This window comes from Prunus persica, chromosome G5 (assembly GCF_000346465.2).
Source record: "Prunus persica cultivar Lovell chromosome G5, Prunus_persica_NCBIv2, whole genome shotgun sequence".
In the NCBI taxonomy this organism is placed as follows: Eukaryota; Viridiplantae; Streptophyta; class Magnoliopsida; order Rosales; family Rosaceae; genus Prunus; species Prunus persica.
Window position 1 is genome coordinate 17,536,592 of NC_034013.1, and position 18,702 is coordinate 17,555,293.

The 18,702-nt window shown below is 36.9% G+C and overlaps 4 protein-coding genes across 8 annotated transcripts; all 4 read right to left on the reverse strand.

The window, feature by feature from the left end:
- LOC18777346 (probable S-adenosylmethionine-dependent methyltransferase At5g38100) lies at nt 429-3,342 on the reverse strand. Of its 2 annotated transcripts, XM_020563875.1 has the most exons (4): nt 2,298-3,342; nt 2,033-2,149; nt 1,134-1,790; nt 429-877 (listed from the first exon to the last, which is right to left on the reverse strand). In XM_020563875.1, exons 2-4 carry the CDS (start codon nt 2,135-2,137, stop codon nt 539-541), a joined length of 1,101 nt encoding a protein of 366 aa, XP_020419464.1. In that variant the 5' UTR covers nt 2,138-2,149; nt 2,298-3,342; the 3' UTR covers nt 429-538. The 2 variants fall into 2 exon arrangements, with proteins under 2 accessions (XP_020419464.1, XP_020419463.1); XM_020563874.1 differs by having other exon boundaries at nt 2,033-3,342.
- Nucleotides 3,422-5,485, reverse strand: LOC18777491 (probable S-adenosylmethionine-dependent methyltransferase At5g38100). Its single transcript, XM_020564805.1, has 3 exons — nt 5,375-5,485; nt 3,803-4,463; nt 3,422-3,501 (listed from the first exon to the last, which is right to left on the reverse strand). Exons 1-3 carry the CDS (start codon nt 5,465-5,467, stop codon nt 3,422-3,424), a joined length of 834 nt encoding a protein of 277 aa, XP_020420394.1. The 5' UTR covers nt 5,468-5,485.
- On the reverse strand, nt 5,440-8,806 carry LOC18777974 (probable S-adenosylmethionine-dependent methyltransferase At5g37990). 3 transcript variants are annotated; one of them, XM_020563877.1, is made up of 4 exons: nt 7,941-8,806; nt 6,991-7,659; nt 6,571-6,911; nt 5,440-5,497 (listed from the first exon to the last, which is right to left on the reverse strand). In XM_020563877.1, the coding sequence occupies exons 1-3, from the start codon at nt 8,007-8,009 to the stop codon at nt 6,582-6,584; spliced, it is 1,068 nt and encodes a 355-aa protein (XP_020419466.1). In that variant the 5' UTR covers nt 8,010-8,806; the 3' UTR covers nt 5,440-5,497; nt 6,571-6,581. The 3 variants fall into 3 exon arrangements, 2 of the variants coding, with proteins under 2 accessions (XP_020419466.1, XP_020419465.1); XR_002271681.1 differs by lacking the exon at nt 5,440-5,497 and adding an exon at nt 5,647-5,991 and having other exon boundaries at nt 6,476-6,911; nt 7,941-8,805; XM_020563876.1 differs by lacking the exon at nt 5,440-5,497 and adding an exon at nt 5,647-5,991 and having other exon boundaries at nt 7,941-8,805.
- Nucleotides 9,659-18,404, reverse strand: LOC18776932 (eukaryotic peptide chain release factor GTP-binding subunit ERF3A). Of its 2 annotated transcripts, none has more exons than XM_007210511.2 (19): nt 18,141-18,404; nt 17,545-17,586; nt 17,371-17,439; nt 16,774-16,830; nt 16,528-16,623; nt 15,747-15,858; nt 15,082-15,127; nt 14,852-14,923; nt 14,313-14,375; nt 14,066-14,220; nt 13,924-13,988; nt 12,766-12,916; nt 12,113-12,218; nt 11,868-12,003; nt 11,223-11,287; nt 10,885-11,049; nt 10,389-10,461; nt 10,221-10,306; nt 9,659-10,074 (listed from the first exon to the last, which is right to left on the reverse strand). In XM_007210511.2, the coding sequence occupies exons 1-18, from the start codon at nt 18,142-18,144 to the stop codon at nt 10,239-10,241; spliced, it is 1,545 nt and encodes a 514-aa protein (XP_007210573.1). In that variant the 5' UTR covers nt 18,145-18,404; the 3' UTR covers nt 9,659-10,074; nt 10,221-10,238. The 2 variants fall into 2 exon arrangements, with proteins under 2 accessions (XP_007210573.1, XP_007210574.1); XM_007210512.2 differs by having other exon boundaries at nt 17,371-17,442; nt 18,141-18,265.

Consider the following 18,702-nt stretch of genomic DNA (forward strand, 5'->3'; position numbering starts at 1 on the left):
AAATGAATATTATTATTCAATTTTCAAAACTTTCACATCTCATCCTCATACCTCAGTTATCTGTTAACTCAGTCCAATCTTCCCTGCCGGCCTTTGTTAGATCGATATTAGGTTTTCTGATTATAGTATTATTATTAGTCTAACAATAATTAGTGTATACGTCTAGATACTGCTATGGACTACATTTGTGGCAGCACTGAACTCCAAATTGAACCATAAAAGAAAACAGACTATCTGATTATAACTGGAGCCAAGGGTTTTCAAACATGATTTAAACAAGAGCATTGCCTCTCAGGATAGAGTACATCCCTCCCCTGCTTATTTTAGGTGGCTTACAAATTTGTACTGCATCAATTTTTTGGTTACATGGGGAGTCCAGCAATCCCATCACGTCCATCCCATGCCACTTGCGCTAAGACTCATGGGTGTATTGCAGCAATTTTATGTCACTTTGTCATATAATAAAACAACTAGCATAACAATGAAGCTAAAAGAAATTGAACTATAGCTTCACGAATACCGAAACAGCATTTTCACATCAATTTGCCTTGCGTTTAAGCACAACAAGAAAGATAATTGCAGTCCCTGATGCAAGGATGGAGGGTTGCTCGTCAAGTTTCTTAAGATACAATTCAAAGAGCTCATCTACAATTTCTTCTCCAAATTGTTGTGTGATGCGTCCCTCCAAGGCAGCTCTCAGGTGAGATACAACTAGTTGGGTTACAGAGACCGTGCCATGTGTCGAGACATGAGGTAAGGTTTCCATCTTCTCTAGGCTAAAACGTCCATTGCCTTCTACAGCAGCTTCCAGTTCTTGGGGAGACATGGCATACACAGGTATGTTAAATGCATCTACTTTCTCTTCACTTACTACTCCCTGCACAAAGGAAAAACACATAGCAGCCATAAAGAAAATGTCTTGGGAAATTCTACAAAGCAAGAATTGTAATGTCAAATATGGGAAATAAAATTAGCCAACTTCTTTTACATTATCTCTATTGTGCGTCATTATTTGGCTTTGTAAAGTTACACAGATATAATTCATATGCCAACACATAACATAATAGGATTATAATGGACTAGCCATACACAATAATAAAATGACAAACTTATAGCAGTGGGTCATTGCTCACCTTCCTAGCCATGTCCATGAGGCAAGATCCTATAAGTTGGAAGCTCACATTTCCCACAGGATGAGAATGGGGGGTACCATTGGGGCGGCCTGGAATGAGCAGTACCGTTACTCCTCCATCAGCAGTCTCCTGTGCCCTGGCATTTAGAAAGCACTCCATATCCTCAGCATGTTGAGCTTCATAAGCCCTTACTACTTCATCTGTGGAATTAGAGTAATGGATTCGTCCTTTGTTCCATGCTGGACTGTTTTTGTCCACTACCTCTTTTGGTACTCTAGAAAGCCATTGAAGGGCATAAGAAGAGTGAAAAAAGTGAATAGAAGCATCAGGAAATAGGCGACCATAGAAAGAACCAGGCACACCCGCAGCATAGTATTGCCTGTTCTGCGAGAGGGATCTGAAGAGCATGTTAAAATCATTTTGAGTATGATCATTGAAGAATACTTGAAATTCAGGGATTTGAGAATTCAGCCCTTGGTTCTGAAACTTGAATTTCACAGCTTCAATTATGTTTTCAACTGCGAAAAATGTATTTGGCCCGACAGAGCAACCCAAATCTGCAATATGAAAAGTGTTAGAAGATGACAAGATGTCTATGTCAAGCTTTTCTGCAATTGCCTCGTTTAGAAGTTCTTTGGCAGCGTCCCCAGCTCCTCTCTACAAAAGCATAGACCTGCATGTTAACTTTATTTTAAGGTGATCTTTGCCTTGTTTATCTTTTAATTTTTTCCATCCACAGAACTATCTAATTTACCCATTATACTTGCTTTAGGTTAAAGGAACCATACATAAAATGCTTAAATCTTAGTAAATAATGATGTTGCATAAATCAAAACAATAAATATCTTATTATAGCAGCCACTAATTACCCCCTCCAAGCAAACTAACTATAGAAGAACCTGCAAAGTTGAGTTTTTGGCATAGCTGTTGGGTCCATCTCCACCTGTCATTGGATATGCATTCGCTTCCTCAGAGAATTTACTGGCTTCCTCTGCTGCTGCCATCTCTCTGTTTCTCTGTGTGTGTGAGTAGGGTGTATGTCATGTCATGTATGTTATTCTTATAACTACAGTCGGCTGATACTACAGCACTACTTGCCACTAATCAAAAGACAAAGTAAATCAATTAAAATAAAATTAATAGTCAATGGAAAAGGAAAAAGACTTTTTGTTTCCTTCTCCTTGTCTCTCTTTTTCACCGCCGTCCTTCCTATCCTCTTGTTTCTCCCCTTTCCCTCCATGCCGGCACTGAAAGATTACCCTGTGGTTGACCTTCTAAGTTATATAGATGTTAAGATGCATCTATATATGTATTATAATATTTATTGTTGGCAGATTAAAAGTTTCTACTTTCATCAAACTGTTGCAGAATAAAGGGGTGTATCTTATAAGTTAGCATGATATCGATTCACCAATCACTTTTATGGAAATAACAACAGTAATATACAACTACATCATGCACAAAACAGAATGTATTAGGACCCCGTTCAATTATAGCTTTATATATTGAGGGCTTTCGATATCAAAAATGATTCAGTATCTGAAAATCATGCTATCCCATCCAAATTATTGTAGGAATACAAGTAACCAAAAAGTAAACAACAAACACATCCAATAGCCAAAAGAAAATAAAACAAAAACCATTTGAGTTGAGCAGGGCCTCTCGGCATGAAGAACCTGACGAATCTAACCAAAAATAAAAGCAAAAGCAAAGAAAAAACTCAGATATTAATAAATAATAAATGTAAGAAAAGGTAATGAAAGGGAAAGCACAAGGGACCTTGAAAACGTGCTAGTAGCTAAAAGCATTGTGCGACTGAGAGTGAAAGGGAAGTGGTAGGTAAAGAGGTATAGTAATTAAAGGAAGTGGTGGTTGATCATCAAGGTAATAAAATTAGCTTTATTTTCACACTGTTATTATACGAAGCTCAAGTTATTACAAATATATAATTAACTGCGATTTTACATGCCACTTTAATCAGTCACATAACAAGATAGGAAGCTCAAGAAAGTTTAACTATAGCTTCACAAACACCAAACACACCATAACAACAGGTTGCCTTGCGTTTAAGCACAGCAAGAAAATTAACCGGCATCCCTGACTCATACATGGACGGTTGCTCTTCAAATTTCTTATGGCACAAGTCAAAGAGCTCATCTAAGATTTCATCTCCAATTGCTGCTTGCTGAGTCCCTCAACGGCAGCTCTAAGATGTAACTAGTTGGGCACCAGAGCCAGAGACAGTGCCTTGAGGAAAGATGCGAGGCAAGGTCTCCATTCTCTCTATGCTATGCTAAAGCTTCCAATTCTTGAGGAGACATGTAATATATTGGTACGTTAAACGAATCTACTTTCTCTTCACTAACCCCTGAATTAGAGAAAAACACGCACATATATGTTGCAGCTATAAGAAATGTCTTCTGAAATTCTGAAGAAGCAACAAATGTAAAATCAAACAGCTCTGTTGTCCTACGGTGATAATGCTAGTATTCAATATTAAAGAGATTTCTTCTTCTTCTTCTTCTTCTTCTTTTGGTGTGGGGGTGGTGGGGTGTTTATCACAGATTTGATTATTAACATGACAAGACATAGTAGGATCACAATGATGAACTATTTATATAGAAAACTGGTGCAGTATCAAGCTTAGAGCATTTATGATCATTGCTAGCTTACCTTTCTGGCCATGTCCATGAGGCAAGATCCTAGTACTTCATGGGATCCCTTTGCCTCGGTATGAGAATGAGAGGCTCCATGAGGGAGGCCAGGAACGATAAGTAGCATCAATCCTCCACACACAATCTCTTGTGCCCTGGCATGCAGGAAGCACTCCATGTCCTCACCATGTTGAGCTTCATAAGCCTTTACTACTTCCTCTCTGGAATTTAGGTAATGGATTCGTCCTTTATTCCATGCTGAAGAGTTTTTATCCGCTACCTCTTTTGGTGCTCTAGAAAGCCAATGAAGGCAAAAAGAAGCGTGAAAAAAGTGAATAGAAGCTTTAGGAAATAGGCGGCCGTAGAAAGAACCAGGGACACCCGCAGCATAGTATCGCCTGTTTTGAGGGAGGGATTTGAAGAGCATGTTAAAATCATTTGGCGTATGATCGTTGAAGAAAACTTGAAATTCAGATATCTGAGAATTTAATCCCTGGCTTTGAGATTTGAGTTCCACAGCTTCGAGTATGTTTTGAACCGCAAAAAATGTATTGGGCCCAACAGAGCAATCCAAATCTGCAATGTGAAAGGTGTTGGAAGATATAAAGATTTCTATGTCAAGCTTTTCTGCAATTTCCTTGTGTAGAAGTTCTTTGGCAATGTCAACGATTCCTCTCTGCAAAATAAGAGATTGTACATGTTACTTTCAATTGAGGGGATGGGGATCCATTATTTTATTTTATTTTTTGATGAGAGCGATCCATAATTTTCAATTGGGTATCTCTTTACATAAAATGATTGTATATATTTGTGAGTAGTGATTTTCAAGAACTCAAAACAACAATTATATGATTATAGCACTCACTATTTGGCTTCATCCTTAGCTTATTTTGGCTTATTGGCCACCACACTTGATTTATAGATTAGTTTAGGCTATTTGGCCCTTCACTTAGATTGGTGAGTTTATTGGCTCCTCAACATAGCTTTATTTGGGTAGCTCTTGGCTCCGTAATAGTTTGGAGTTGGCTTGTTTACTCCCACATAGATTAGGAGTTGATTGGTTCACTCCATGTCTGGTTTGGGAGTTGTTTTTGTTGACTCCACTTTGCTTTATTGCATTGCATGCCAATTTATAGGCATTCTTTGCCGACATCGTCAAGTCCACCGACTTGGTTTCTTTTACTCCAGCCACAAGTGTGTGGCTTTCATTAGAAACTTGTATACTTTTGTGGCTATTGTTTAGCCATCATGCTCCACTGCCTGTTCTTTTCTCCAGCCACAAGTGTGTGGCTTCATCTAGAATATTCTCTGCATATTTGTGTGTTGCCGACATTCCATAATCTAGTTTGTAATTTCTTGAGTTTTGTAGAATTGCGTAGTTATATCTACACAAATATGCATTACTTTTTTCAACAGGGACATTAAAGGGAAAAGAGAAGAGAGATGGACAAAATGGTGGCTTAGTTTTTCTTGGCAACATAATTTTGTATGCAAAGAGATCAATCAATTAATCAGTTCGTATCAAATGAACCATTAAAAGATTAAACTTTTTTAGAACTGAAAGGAACTTTGCTGTTTAAACAGAACCTGGTAAGTGGAGTTGTTGGCATAGCTGTTGGGGCCATCTCCACTTTTCATTGGATATGCTTCAAATTTACTGCTTTCCTCTGCTGGAGCCATCTCTCTGTTTTGTGGGGGTCAGGGGTATGGCTGGCAGTGGCACAGATTGTCACATGGGGGTCATTATTATTATATATATATATATATATATATATTCTACTGCTTCTGGGTACTATAACTATTACTAGACAAACAACGTAAAAAAAAAACCCAAATTAATTACGACAAGTAAAAACCAATGAAAATAGTGAGCTGTGCAAGGCAAACTTGTTGTCCTTATTCATTGATCTGTTTTTTTTTTAAGACAAGAACAGAGATCCATTCGATTAATTGAATATGAAAAGCAAGCACTGTGTATACTATCAAATTAACAGGAATTTTGAGCAGTCCAGTTGGTAGTATTTCTTGACTTTACCATGAAGTGAAGGAAGGCCTACGACTCAGAGTACTAGTAAACAAACCCAACGGCAAATTGCTCCTCAGAAGAAAGAAACTATGTAAATTAAGCTGCTCTCTTCTCCTCAAGTATCAAACTACATGTCTGAGTGTCTCGGCAGGCAGGCAGGCCGGCAGCATCTATTAACCTAAAAGAAAAAAACAAGATATAAAAACAGACAGTTTGCCCAATGCCCATGAATGAATTAATTAATTGTTGTTATCCAAAGCCAACTTTAGATGATCAAAGTTTGCGCTTGAGAATGACGAGGATAAATAATCCAACGGCAACCGCCAAGGCATCTTCAGCAATTTTCTTTGAGTAACGAACGATCAAAAAGCGGTTTGTATAATTAATTTCAGTTTCAGAGCTAGCCAAAAGGTGTTTTGTGAGAGAGAATGCTCTCTCCAAGTGTACGAGTTTTCTTAGCTTCACATCAAAGTCATGGTAAAGTCAAGAAATACCATTATTTATTAGTTGAAGAAGATCATTAACGTACTCGACCATATATAAATTTTTATAATCTAATCTCCATGACATGGATGGAAGATTTTTTTTATTTTATTTTATTTTCTAATCATCATCCAGCCAAAAAGCAGAAAAAAAAAATTATAAAAAAAAGAGCACTTCACCTTAGGATTTGCAGGCTAAACAAAGCCATCACCTTTATTTAGGATACTTGATTGGTTCTTCCATCCTATAAAATTACTTATAAAGTAGGTTTTACCTGGTTGCCAATCAAAGATATTTGCGCTTGACAAGAACGAAGAACCCAACAGCCAGGCCATCATCAGCAACAAGGGAAGCACTTCCTGCAATATTTTTGTTCTTCGAGTATCGATCAAAAAGCAATTCTATAATTTCATCCCCGAAGTGTTTTTTGAGAATGCTCTCCATCCCAGCTCTACATTGTTGTACACTAGGATATGCAGGCGTCTGAGCGGCTTGGATCTCCAATTTCAAGATATCAAAGCAACCATTTTCGTCTATGAGTGTCCTCAACTCCTCCACAGATGGGCAGTAGAAGGGCAAGTTGAAAGAGTCAAATTTATCCTCACTTAATAAACCCTGCATGCACATATTAATTCATAAAGTATTATATATCTTTGACTTTAGGAGAAGATAATTTGTGAAAGTTGCTACGTACCTCATTCACCATATCAGCAAGAGTAAACTCCAAGGGTGCAAAAAATGGGGCAAGAGAACCCTGTGCCGGAAGCGTGCCATGGGGACGCCCCGGAATCAAAAGCACCATCAGGCCTCCAGGGGCAAGCTCTTGTCCTCGAGCATGGAAAAAACACTCAATGTCCTTGGCATACTGAGCTGAATATGCCTGGCCAACTTCATAAGGCGCATTGCCATACAAAATCCTACCCTTGTTAAATGCAGGAGAGTTGGCATCGCGTAGCACTTGTGGCAGCTTCGAAAGCCAATGCAGAGCATATGCCGAGTAGACAAAATTAAGAGAGGCTTTAGGGAAGAGTCTTCCATGAAAAGAGCCTGGAACTCCTGCCGCGAAATATTGCCTATCTCGGGGGAGAGTGGCAAAGAGATAATTGAAGTCATTTGAAACAAGGTCACTGAAGTATACTTGCAGTTCTGGAAGTTCAACAGCAGACTGGTGGTATTTTTGAGATACGGCATCAATTATGTTTTTTACTTGAATGAATGTGTTAGGTCCAGTAGAGCAACCTAAATCAGCAATCCGGAATATTGTGCTTGAAGCAGTAGTAGGCCGAGACGGCAGAGTTTGAATGTCAAGGTTTTCGAATATTGATGCAACCAACATTCCCTTTGCACCATCTGCTGCTAATCTCTACAGGAAATTGATGATGATTAACAAAATAATAACGGCATGTTTAAACTAAATATATATATATATATATATTTTAAAGTATCATTTGTTGACGTCCTTAGCACTACTGTGTATGTATCTTAAGATGATGAACAAATAAACATTGGTTAGATTATTAGAATCATGGCAAATGGAATTAAGAAAAGTGGGAACACACTGTCGAGAAAAAGAGATTTCGAGTACTCAAACTTGAAAAGGAAGGGAATTGAATGGATGAATTGTTAAGAAATAAAAAAAGATACCTGTGAAATGGAATTTTTGGCGTAGCTGTTTGGGCCATCTCCACCAGTCATAGGAAATTCTTCTGCCATCTATATCTCTCTACTGTGTGTCTCGCTTTCTCTTGGAAAGCAACGCAAGACAAGGAATATGTGTAAATTTGTAGAGACAATAGGGTATGTAAGTGAAGCATGAATTAATTAACGTTAATAATGTAGGTGAGGCGAGCAAGAAAATCCATCGCAGGAGCAGGAGCAGAGCTGCTTGATTTTCTCCATCTCCTCTATGTGTCCTAGTGGATTTAACCCATTAACGCCATGAACAACATCCCATCCATGTGTGTGTTGATAGATATATAGCAAGAGCAAGGGGAGAAAAAGTGTCTTTTGTGGTGCACAATTGTTATTGACTTGGTGTGTTGGCAACTTCACTTGGAGTGCGTGCTTGCGTCAGTCGTGAATGATTTTGGGGAAGACAGGCTGGCAGGGCCTTTCTGATCCGCTGGTTCTGGGTGGAATTGGGTCTCCTCCTATCTCATCATCAATCAAACCACCCATTTCCGTTTATTGTTTTGTTATTCTCCAGCTCCTCCACTGATCATATGAGGCCATCTCCGGTTACGGATCTAGGCCAAATATAACTCTCAAATAATATAAAATTCATCTTCAGTCATGACTGAAAAAAAATTTGGCCAAACCAAATTTAATCCTTTAGCCCTCCAATCAGGCCACTTGTAGTCCAACTATGCGAAGGTTAAATTTTTTTGTAAGCCCAACGTGAGCACGTATAATCTTATACAACTGCAGATCCAAAGGTTGATCTTAAAGGCTCGCTGATGTCAACTAGCTTTTTCTCTTTTTTTTTCTTCTTTATTTTTCTCCATTTAACCTTTTAAATATATTTAAACTCGTTTTTTAATATATATATATATATATATATACAGTCCCCTTCTATTGAGGGATCCCTTAAATAATTTTATTTGAGGGACGCCCTTTAGGGTACCCTACAATTCTTTTCCCAATAATCCAAACCATCTAATTTTTAGGTATTCATTCATAGATCATCCTTATAAAAAATTAGACAAATCGGAAACCGTTTCGACATCCAATTGTGTCTTACAAAATCAATGAACACGGTGCTTTAAGAAAAGTACTAAAATTTCAATAACTCAATTGAGTGGTCACATGATATCGGATTCAAGTGATTTTTTGTAGAGATGATCTTTGAATGAGTATCTACAAAAGAGACGGTTTGGATTAGTGAAATACAATCCGGAGTGGGGCCTACAAGGAGTGTCCCTCAAATAAGCTTATTTGAGGGATCCCTCAATGGAAGCTCTCTGTATATATATATATATGAGTTGCAAACTCTGGCAGAAAGGAATATATATATCGCACCATATCTTTTCTCAAAATAAATAAAAAATTAAGAGCCTTAAAATATATCCATGGCTGGATATCAAAAAACCCTAAAGTATTCTTTAAAAATTTAATATTTTAAAGAGCTCCAATCTTAGCCATGAACTAACATTTAACCCGATGACATAGCCTGAGGATAGAATGGACACGCAAATTGAAAGAGTCAAATTCATCCGGACACGCAAATTGAAAGAGTCAAATTCATCTCCCATTCCCTGCACTGCACCGAACCGACTGCACCTATGCTTCATGGAATGTGCTTGAGATTATAAGGGGCTGCACATTCTCACTTTTTACTCCAAATTATCAAACACAGCTTAAATACACCTATAGCAAAAGGTAATTGCGTAAATTGTCTAGGGTGTATTTTCCTAATGTCTGCACACCGAATTCATTTCAATTGGTACACAAGTTTCTCAAAAAATATATATATATGTTAAGCCCATCATAACCACCATTAATGAAAGAGACTGATCAACGACTGGTCAGACTTCGAATCATGTAATAACCCAACAATGGGTGAATCAAATCAAGGCTACTTTACACCCATACAAATGAAAGATGCCCACCGTACCCGGCAAAAGCTCACTCCAGAGTACGTGGCCACCAGCAACAGTATATACCATCATAAACCTACCAACTATATTAACCCGATACCAGAATCGATACACTGCGAGTAAGTAGGAAAGATCCTGTGCTGACTTGGAACCATCATGCCGCCAGTCCTACTGACCCAGCTCTGCCCGTCAAGAAACAATAGGTTATGGTGGGATCACAAAATTCAGAAGAGAGAACAAAAACATCTTTTTCCAACACGTAGTAAAACTTCTTAGAATGCTTTGAAGCCATCTAGTATTTAAATGATGTCCATTTAAAAGGGCTTACCCTCAAGATCAAAATTGTTTAAGAACTTAATTTGCGGGAGTAAGTTGATGGAGGGTCAATTACTTTTCCCACTGCAATAGTTTTTCCTGCAGAACACACATAGAAATAAAATTTACTACCACACACCAAAAACATGCTCAATGGATCAAGAAGGTGAGGATTTAGCACCTTCAGTACGAAGAGTAAACCTTCCAAGTTGTGGAAAATCTGAGAACTTCTCAACGCATATCAAATTATTCACCTGTGGCAGCACCAGCAATTGTATCAAAGTAAACAAAATGTAACAAAGATTTAAAAACTGATTTGCTCAACTTTATTATGTTTAAAATTTACTCTCTCTTTTTTGTGTGTGGGTGGGTTTTGGGGGAGAGGGGGAGAGAACAGTCTTTAAGGACCAGGAACAGAAACCATGAACAGAAACCATAAGCCTTGCTCAGGTCGTGAAAGGAGTCTGATGAAGGGCAATTTATCTGCTGGAATACATATAGGAGAACAATGAAGAAAGACAACCGCCAATCGGCCAAACCCCAGAAGAAACTAGTTGCAATTTGGGGATAATACACTACTTTACAAAGAAATTATGACTAGTAAAATGCAAGTTTAAAATATTTAAAAGGACAGAACCTTCTATTAGGCATATAATTGAAACTAATATGATACAAACCTGAATCTTGCACACAACAACAGCACCATTCTTGACAAAACGAATATGCTTTTTCATAGGTTTCTTCGTCTTTGGATCCATTTGACTTATGAGCTCAATAATCTCACATTCTTCAACAATTGAGTGAATATGCAGGACAGCTTTGTAGCCAGCCGTCAAGATTGCCTAAACAGAAGTATATTGAGGGCTTTAGATACATACACATGTTCACCAATCAAGATCATAAATAAATTATAAATTAGAAAAAGGAAAATAAGATGCTGATCAGCTCTGCGCGTGTGTGTGTGTGTGTGTGTGTGTGTGAGAGAGAGAGAGAGAGAGAGAGAGAGTCTTCATACATTGTCCAGCAACTCAAGGATCTGCAACTGGGCAAAAAAATCTGTAACCGCTGGTATTGGATTTGCTGCATTAAAATAAGAAGCAAACTTAGTGCAAAAGACAAATTATTAAACAAATATAGTAAAAATGTAGGACAGTATAAAGGTAACAAAAAAATTGGCATATCAACAGATATATTGCAGTCCAAAACTAAATGAAATAAAATGGGGTCAAAATGGAGGGAGGGAAAGAAGAGAGGGAGAGTTTCAATTAACTATAAGTTTATAATTGTATTATTAACCAGGGCCAGTTTGATAATGCTTTTTTCTTTTTGTTTTCTGTTCTCTCAATTACAAAATAGAGAAGGAAAAGAAATAATAAAAACTGATTCTAAGAAATAAAAGCTAACCAAAAACAGTTTCAATAATTCTATTTATCCTCACTTCTCTCATTTATCGTCTTTTGCCCATTACCATTTTTCTTACTTCTCTTCACTTAAATAAACATATAAAAACAACTAATCTTATGCTTCAAACCTTCAAGGGAAAACAACGAACATGCAACAATAATGCATATTTTTATTTCAAGAAATAAAGTACAATACTACTAATGTACAAGGATAGCAAGTCTTTAAGAATGGACAAATGTAATTAAAGGGAACTTACCAACACTGGCTAAGACAAAACCTGACAATATATCCTCTTCCTCTATGCCCGATAATCTAACCCGTAAATTTTCACCAGGTCCCGCACGTTTGACCCTATCTTCATCAATGAATATAGCAACAACTTTCACTGGAACCTGCAAACCAATGTTTTCAATTGTAATTCTTAATACACAGTATTATAAAAGGGAAATTACAAGGAGGAAAAGAAAAACAAAGAGAATATTAAAAGGAACAGGGCAGAACCTTATTTGGCATGACAAACAACGAATCCCCCTCTCGCACCGAACCAGATTCCACTTTGCCCATAACAACAGTTCCCATGTCCTTGAATTTGTCTATGATAGGCATCCTACAGATGGAATTTGAAAGATCAAAGAAAGAACATTAGCCATAAATCAGCAATTTCATTCTTCTCTGTCAATTTACTAACGCGCCCATGGAGCTACTAATCCCACATCATACTCCACCCTCCCCATATTTTTATAACAGTGCCAGAGATCCAAACTCCATTGCCAAACAATTACTTTGACAATTTTAAGCAACTAGACTAAACGCCACTCATCACAGTAAAAACAAACGATATAAAAGCAGCTTTATCACGGTATTATAAGGGGAGAATAATTTTCAAATAGCAAATACCTCCTCAATAAGTAAAACATTCATATGCACATCAATCAGACAGTGAAGCAAACCAATAAATAAATAAACACAAATACAGATGCTTACTTAAGGTATTCAAAGGTTATAAGGAGGGTTCTGAAAGTCAGTGGATTAAAGATTCTTAAATAAGCTAACAAAAACGTAAACACTTGTCATTGGACACTTCCTCTATGCTGAGAAAAACCAAGACAAAAAAGGGAGGAAAAATAAAAAGGCAATATTAATTAACCATGTACCTGAATGGACCTTTGGGATCCCGTAGAGGAATCTCAATGGCATCAAGGGCTTCAAACAGGCAAGGACCATCCCACCATGAACATACTGTTTTATCCACTCTGTTTTTTATGTTTGTACCAACCAGACCAGATATAGGTAGGAACTGGACATCTGTGCAGGCAAAGCACAAAATAATGACATCATAAGTCAATACACCATGATAATACAAAGCAATATCTTCCGGAAAAAACAAAAGCAATCAAAATAGAACTAAGAAGAAATCCACTGATGTAACATTCAATTACCATCAAGTAAATGGTTAACCACACACTCAAAACAATTGGAGGGAGGGAGGGAGAGGAGGGGGGTAGGGACTTTGTCTGGAAAAGCAGAAAAAGATTCAGTAGTCAACAAAAGCTACAGCCACACTTAGCTGCAGACTCTGGGTGGCTTCAACATCGCCTAACCCATTGATGATCAGGGGTATACCATTACAAGGCATGTAAATTCCATCTCTTATTTAGATAAATGGGGTATAATTGTATATTCAATTATCACATAGAATTGCCAATGCTCCAAAGAAAGTAAGAATGCTAGCTATCAGGCACCCGAGATGAAAGTAGGAAGGACAAGTGAAAGGAAAAGTATAAGAGGTGGAGAGGATAAGGAAAGGAACACAAATAATGTTTCTCTTTTCTTCTTTGGTAAAAGGACATAATAAGCACAAACAAGTACAGAGACAAAAGCATAAAATCACGATCTACTAAAACCCAATTTATGTCCTGACTTGATGACAAATATTTGCATTGAAAAAGTAAGGTTTCGCTTATTTTCTCCTCTAATCTCTTTAATTTGGAGGGACCTTTTGCAGGCCCAACAATTTGCCAATCCCTCCACTATTGTTCAATTCTCCCTCATCACTCCTATCAAACAAGGGAAACCGTGCCTTCCAGTCCTCCCCTTTTCAATCAAGATCAAACATAGGGTAACCATAGCTTGAGAAAAGTAAATTGCCTAAACCCATTCTGCTTGTAATAACATTAGAACTTAAATTAGAAATCCAGCAGAATTAGCAAGTCGGTGGAATAGACCCAACCTAAAAGAAAATATAGAAATAAGATATCACTTCCTAAATCCCAAAACCACAAAAGTTTGCAACAAAAAAAATCCTTGCATACCTTTTTTCACGTTGTAGCCTGATGTTTTAAGGAATGGCACCATCTTTGACCCAATTTCATCGTATCTGGTGAAATTAACAGCATAAGATATCACTAATCCCATTGGGGCAGGGGCACACACAAGAGAGGAATGGTAGAGTACCTTTCTTTTGCCCAATTCACGGTAGGATCATCCATTTTATTTACAACAACAAGCAGTTTGGACACACCCAAAGTTTTAGCAAGCTGAACGTGCTCACGGGTCTGTCCACCCCTCTCATACCCAGTTTCAAATTCTCCTTTCCGAGCAGAAATAACCTAAATATAGAGAGAGGAGAAAGAAATTTAAATACACAAAGTTCACATATGAAGGATTGATGCAGTAATTATACGTCACGGATATAACTCACCAATACTCCTACATCAGCTTGAGATGCACCACTGATCATATTTGGAACATAACTTTTGTGGCCCTGATAACAAACATGCACTACTCAGTATCATTCCTCCAACAAAGTAAGCTAAACCATATTAATGATGACAAATATAATTAAACCAAGCATAATTAAACCAAGCAAAACAGATATCAAAAACTAAAATGGGGGGCAGATAGCTAGATAGACTGTAATCATTCTTCATTAGTACAGTATCCCACTTATCAAAATACTAAAAGATCGAGCAAAACCACTTGCGTAACTCAGATGCATACTCAGTCCTCTACATGTCACACAGTTTTTGGAAAACAATCTTGTTTCTGGATACCTGAACTACTCAACTTATCCTGGGGTCACTCAACCATATTAAATGTAACCACTCTGTTCCTATGCCGGCTTAGTATGCAACCAGACATTTATCCTCTTTCATACTTTTCCCATTCTGTTGTGTGATGTAAATTTGACCAACAAAAAAACAGATACAAAGTCTTGTTTTGAAATCAAAATTCACTCACAGGTGCATCCAAAATTGTAAATCTTGATGACTCTGTTTCAAAATGTGCTCGTCCAACTTCAACTGTTTTACCCTGCAATGAGATTTCCAACAATAAATAATTACAGCGAAAACAAGCTGTTCCTTTGACAAAATAGGTGTTGTAAGCACCATCAGTTAGCATTTAACAATGACTTAAGAAGATGACAATTACATTGAAGCAACTTTGTAACAGAATCATTCAAATCATACCTTAACCCTCTCTTCTTCATTGGTATCCATAATATAGGCCATATACCTAGCAGATATGACACAACCGTAGTCAATGAAGCATGAACAGAAAAAGAAATTGCAAGCTGCATATGTAATGGTCCATTAATGCTTCAGATGATATATGTTAATGCAGTTTTGAATTTAAAAAATTTGTCTTCTGACATCACAGTGAGAAAACAAAGAGAGAGGAACAGGAGAGAGTAATATCAGATGCCACCAAATATATGTACTAATATTGAGAATAGCTATCAGACCTCACTAGACATGTGAAATTGTTTACTAGTTATTTGCATGTGTAAGATAAAAATATCAAAAGATACTGGTCTTTCAAGGGGATAAAGGATCTTGGTCACAAGGTGCTAAGGTTGCTATTTTGTACTGACTGCTGTAATAATCAAGAAAGCTGAAGCCCAGACTCTTAACATATGACTTCAAAAGTAAAAAGCCGTCACCCTACTTCCTTGTCGAAGTCTACTTCAACACTCATTCCCAATTCCACTCCTAACTTCAGTGCCACTCATAAAATTCTATTATCTTAATTTATGAATACTTTTAAAAGCTGACAAGAAAATAGAAAGCCAATTTTCCCCATGCACATTCTTACAGAATGAGTTCACAATAAGATAGCACTAGGATATGCTCACCAGCTTTCCCTACTTTTTTCCTTTGCTTCTTTTTCATATTTTTGGATTGTACGGTCATCAACCTGACCACTAAGGAAAAGTATTTGGCCTCCAGTTGTGGACTTTCCAGCATCTGCAACCAATACAAGACACATTATTACTATACATCGACATACCAAGTAAGCAATAGGGCCAAAACAATGGCATATGAATTACTCTATTTGAAAACTAATGCATGCATACATTCAAATGCATTCAAGACCTGCAGCCTTTCACAACACCAAATGAGACAAATACAATGTATAATAGACAGAATTACAACAATATTTAAAATTAAAAAAAATTGGAATAAATTGATCTGTCATGTCAATTATTGGCATGATAAGAAAGCCAGGTCATTCAAGATGAGCCAAATGTTAGTGGAAGTTTCATTGCTTGCTTTATTTTGCTGCTTCAAGAAAAGAGAAGCCCTTTAGAAAGTACAGAGCCCAGTTCAGGTGATAAGGTACTTGTTAGTCTTGTGGCCTTCATGTGTTACTACCTTGTAATTTCTGGGAAACTGACAGATGGGAGATGCAGCTGGCAGCATCCATTGAAGAAATATAAAAGTTATGAAGAATGAATGAAGTCACAGTGTCCGCATTACCGGGATATGCATGATCACTTAGAACCCTATAGTGTGAGTGTGTGTGAGAACATTAGTGGCTAGTGGTATGCATATAGTTCTAATACAAGCAACTAGGACAGCAATCTAAAGCCAGAAATACTAAATTAAGCAACCTTGTGAGAAAAATAAACTTACCGACGTGGCCAATGAAAACAACATTCAAGTGTCTCTTCTTATCTAGTTCCATCTCATCATGTTCTTCTTCTGGATCCACATTTATCTTTTCCTTCCCTGCATATTCAAGCCAAAAATTGACATCCAAGAAGAATATATATTTGAATTTGATAAGAAAGCTGATGGGTGATGCACTACAAAACAAAACAAATATGCGCATAATTATAGAAAAAAATTAATACGGACTGAAAGAAGCTTCCAAGCTACCTTTTTGCTCAACCACCTCTGGCTTAACTGAATGTGCATGAACCTCTTCCTTGGAATCTGAAATTGTTCCAATATTAGAAAGAAGAAAAAAAAAAAAAAAAAAGAAGAATGAATCTTCAATGTATATCTCCTATCAAACATAAGATTAGTGAAACTCTCCCATTAAGCTTTAATATCCTATTTCTCCTAAAAAAATATTAAAACTTAGAGGTGGAATAATGTTTAGCAATTCTATCCCTGGAAACTTAGGTCTGCATAAATAGTTAATTTCACCAAACAAGTTGCCATTCATAAATAAACAGTAAGGTAGGTAGCCATTGATTTATGATTGGCCAATTCCATGTAATATGAAGATAAGAAAATTATTACAAACATTTGGTTCTAGATTAGCAACATAATTCTTCGATCTCTTCATACAAGTATCCTAATCTGGTAACCATCACTAGATTTCAAAGTATCACCCATCACAAACAGTAACCGTTAGCAGTTAACAGTAAGCATATAACAGTTAATAAAGCACAAGCACACTGTGCCCTTTCAAACAACTTCTCCTTAACAAAACAATGACATAATAAAGTATTCGATGATACTACAAACCTTCCTCCATCTTATTGGAATTCTCAACTTCCGGCTGTGCAGCGTCTGGGTTAACAACTCCATTATCTTCTGCTAATATATACACAACGCATTAATACAAAACTGAAATTTTACCATAGAACAATCATCTGTCTGAACCATAATAACTAAATTCACATGTCCTTTCAGAAATACCTGCCGAATCAAGCTGTAACGATCGGATTTCCTCCTCAATATCTACCATTTACAGAAAATTGAATAAGTAATTAGAACTATATCTCAATTTTCACCACAACCTCAAATAAACGACTACTAACCAGAGCAAATATATAATTTACAAGCGAAATTATTATAGTTATGCGCTAAACTTTATTCTGAACTCTATTGCTCAGTTTCTCAGAAACAACGAGAATTCAAATAGATTAAAAGGACTTATTTCTTGATATCGGCGTTGAACTGCGGGAGGTCAATCAATCCTAAAATTTAATCAAATACCACAAAAAAATATCAATTTGAACAAAAAAAACTGAAACAAAAAAAAAAAAAGGCAAACCCTGACAAAGTAGAATAAACACAAGGAAGATTCAGACCATAACTCATAAAATCATCTAATAATCGCCTATAACCCAGTGGATCTACCGGAGTTTGATCAAGGGAAAATAAAATCTTCGAAAATTAAAAATTAGAGAGGTGGAGACAAATTTAAAAGAAAAAGGAAAGCAAGATTGTTATGCACAAGTAATTAGATAAAGAAATAAAGAAATATGTATATGAGACTGAAGGTGACGTACCCATGGCTAGAGTTCTCTGAGATTCTGTACCGCCCGCTAGGGTTTTTATGAGAGCGAAAAAGAATGGAGTGATAAAATGAACACTAGTTTTGCGTTCTGGAATCTAGTATTAGCGTACAGATGTTGGTGTGCTATTTTATATGTGAGAGTTTTATATTTCACTATCTTTCTATTCCACCGTCCAGGCCGTAAGGTTGGGCTCCGGTTCGGCGCTCTATCAACCCGGTTCATTATTTACTTGTACAAAATTACCAATTGTGTAATACCAGGGCTTTTTGATGTAATGCTTTTTATCATGCTGGTGGGTATAAAGAATCGAATATTTTCTCTTGGAGGATACAAAATTTGTATTTGATGTTATATATATGAATACAATTGTTTTAAAGAAAATGCACCTATAAGTGTAATCATTCCATGCTTGTCCAAAATTACAAATCAATAGATATGAGCTTAGCTAAATTAATTAGAGCAATTGTGCTCTCAATTCTGTACCAAGTTCGAATCTCCTTTTTGTAGTTTAGATTAAAACTTTACACGGTGGGTGTAGTGACAAAATATTTTG

Bases quoted from the DNA above. Each gene is read 5' to 3' on its own strand.
- LOC18777346 (XM_020563875.1), bottom strand. From the start codon at position 2,137: ATGGCAGCAGCAGAGGAAGCCAGTAAATTCTCTGAGGAAGCGAATGCA. The intron at 1,791-2,032 runs GTTCTTCTATAG...ATGCTTTTGTAG, and splicing joins CCAAAAACTCAACTTTGCAG to AGAGGAGCTGGGGACGCTGC. The intron at 878-1,133 runs GTGAGCAATGAC...TCCTTTGTGCAG, and splicing joins TCATGGACATGGCTAGGAAG to GGAGTAGTAAGTGAAGAGAA.
- LOC18777491 (XM_020564805.1), bottom strand. From the start codon at position 5,467: ATGGCTCCAGCAGAGGAAAGCAGTAAATTTGAAGCATATCCAATGAAA. The intron at 4,464-5,374 runs GTTCTGTTTAAA...CTTATTTTGCAG, and splicing joins CCAACAACTCCACTTACCAG to AGAGGAATCGTTGACATTGC. The intron at 3,502-3,802 runs GCTAGCAATGAT...TCTCTAATTCAG, and splicing joins GGACATGGCCAGAAAGGTAA to GGGTTAGTGAAGAGAAAGTA.
- LOC18777974 (XM_020563877.1), bottom strand. From the start codon at position 8,009: ATGGCAGAAGAATTTCCTATGACTGGTGGAGATGGCCCAAACAGCTAC. The intron at 7,660-7,940 runs GTATCTTTTTTT...AATTTCCTGTAG, and splicing joins CCAAAAATTCCATTTCACAG to AGATTAGCAGCAGATGGTGC. The intron at 6,912-6,990 runs GTACGTAGCAAC...ATGTGCATGCAG, and splicing joins TTGCTGATATGGTGAATGAG to GGTTTATTAAGTGAGGATAA.
- LOC18776932 (XM_007210512.2), bottom strand. The intron at 16,624-16,773 runs GTAGCTTGGAAG...TTGAATATGCAG, and splicing joins AGAGGTGGTTGAGCAAAAAG to GGAAGGAAAAGATAAATGTG. The intron at 14,221-14,312 runs GTGAGTTATATC...CTCTATATTTAG, and splicing joins AAGCTGATGTAGGAGTATTG to GTTATTTCTGCTCGGAAAGG.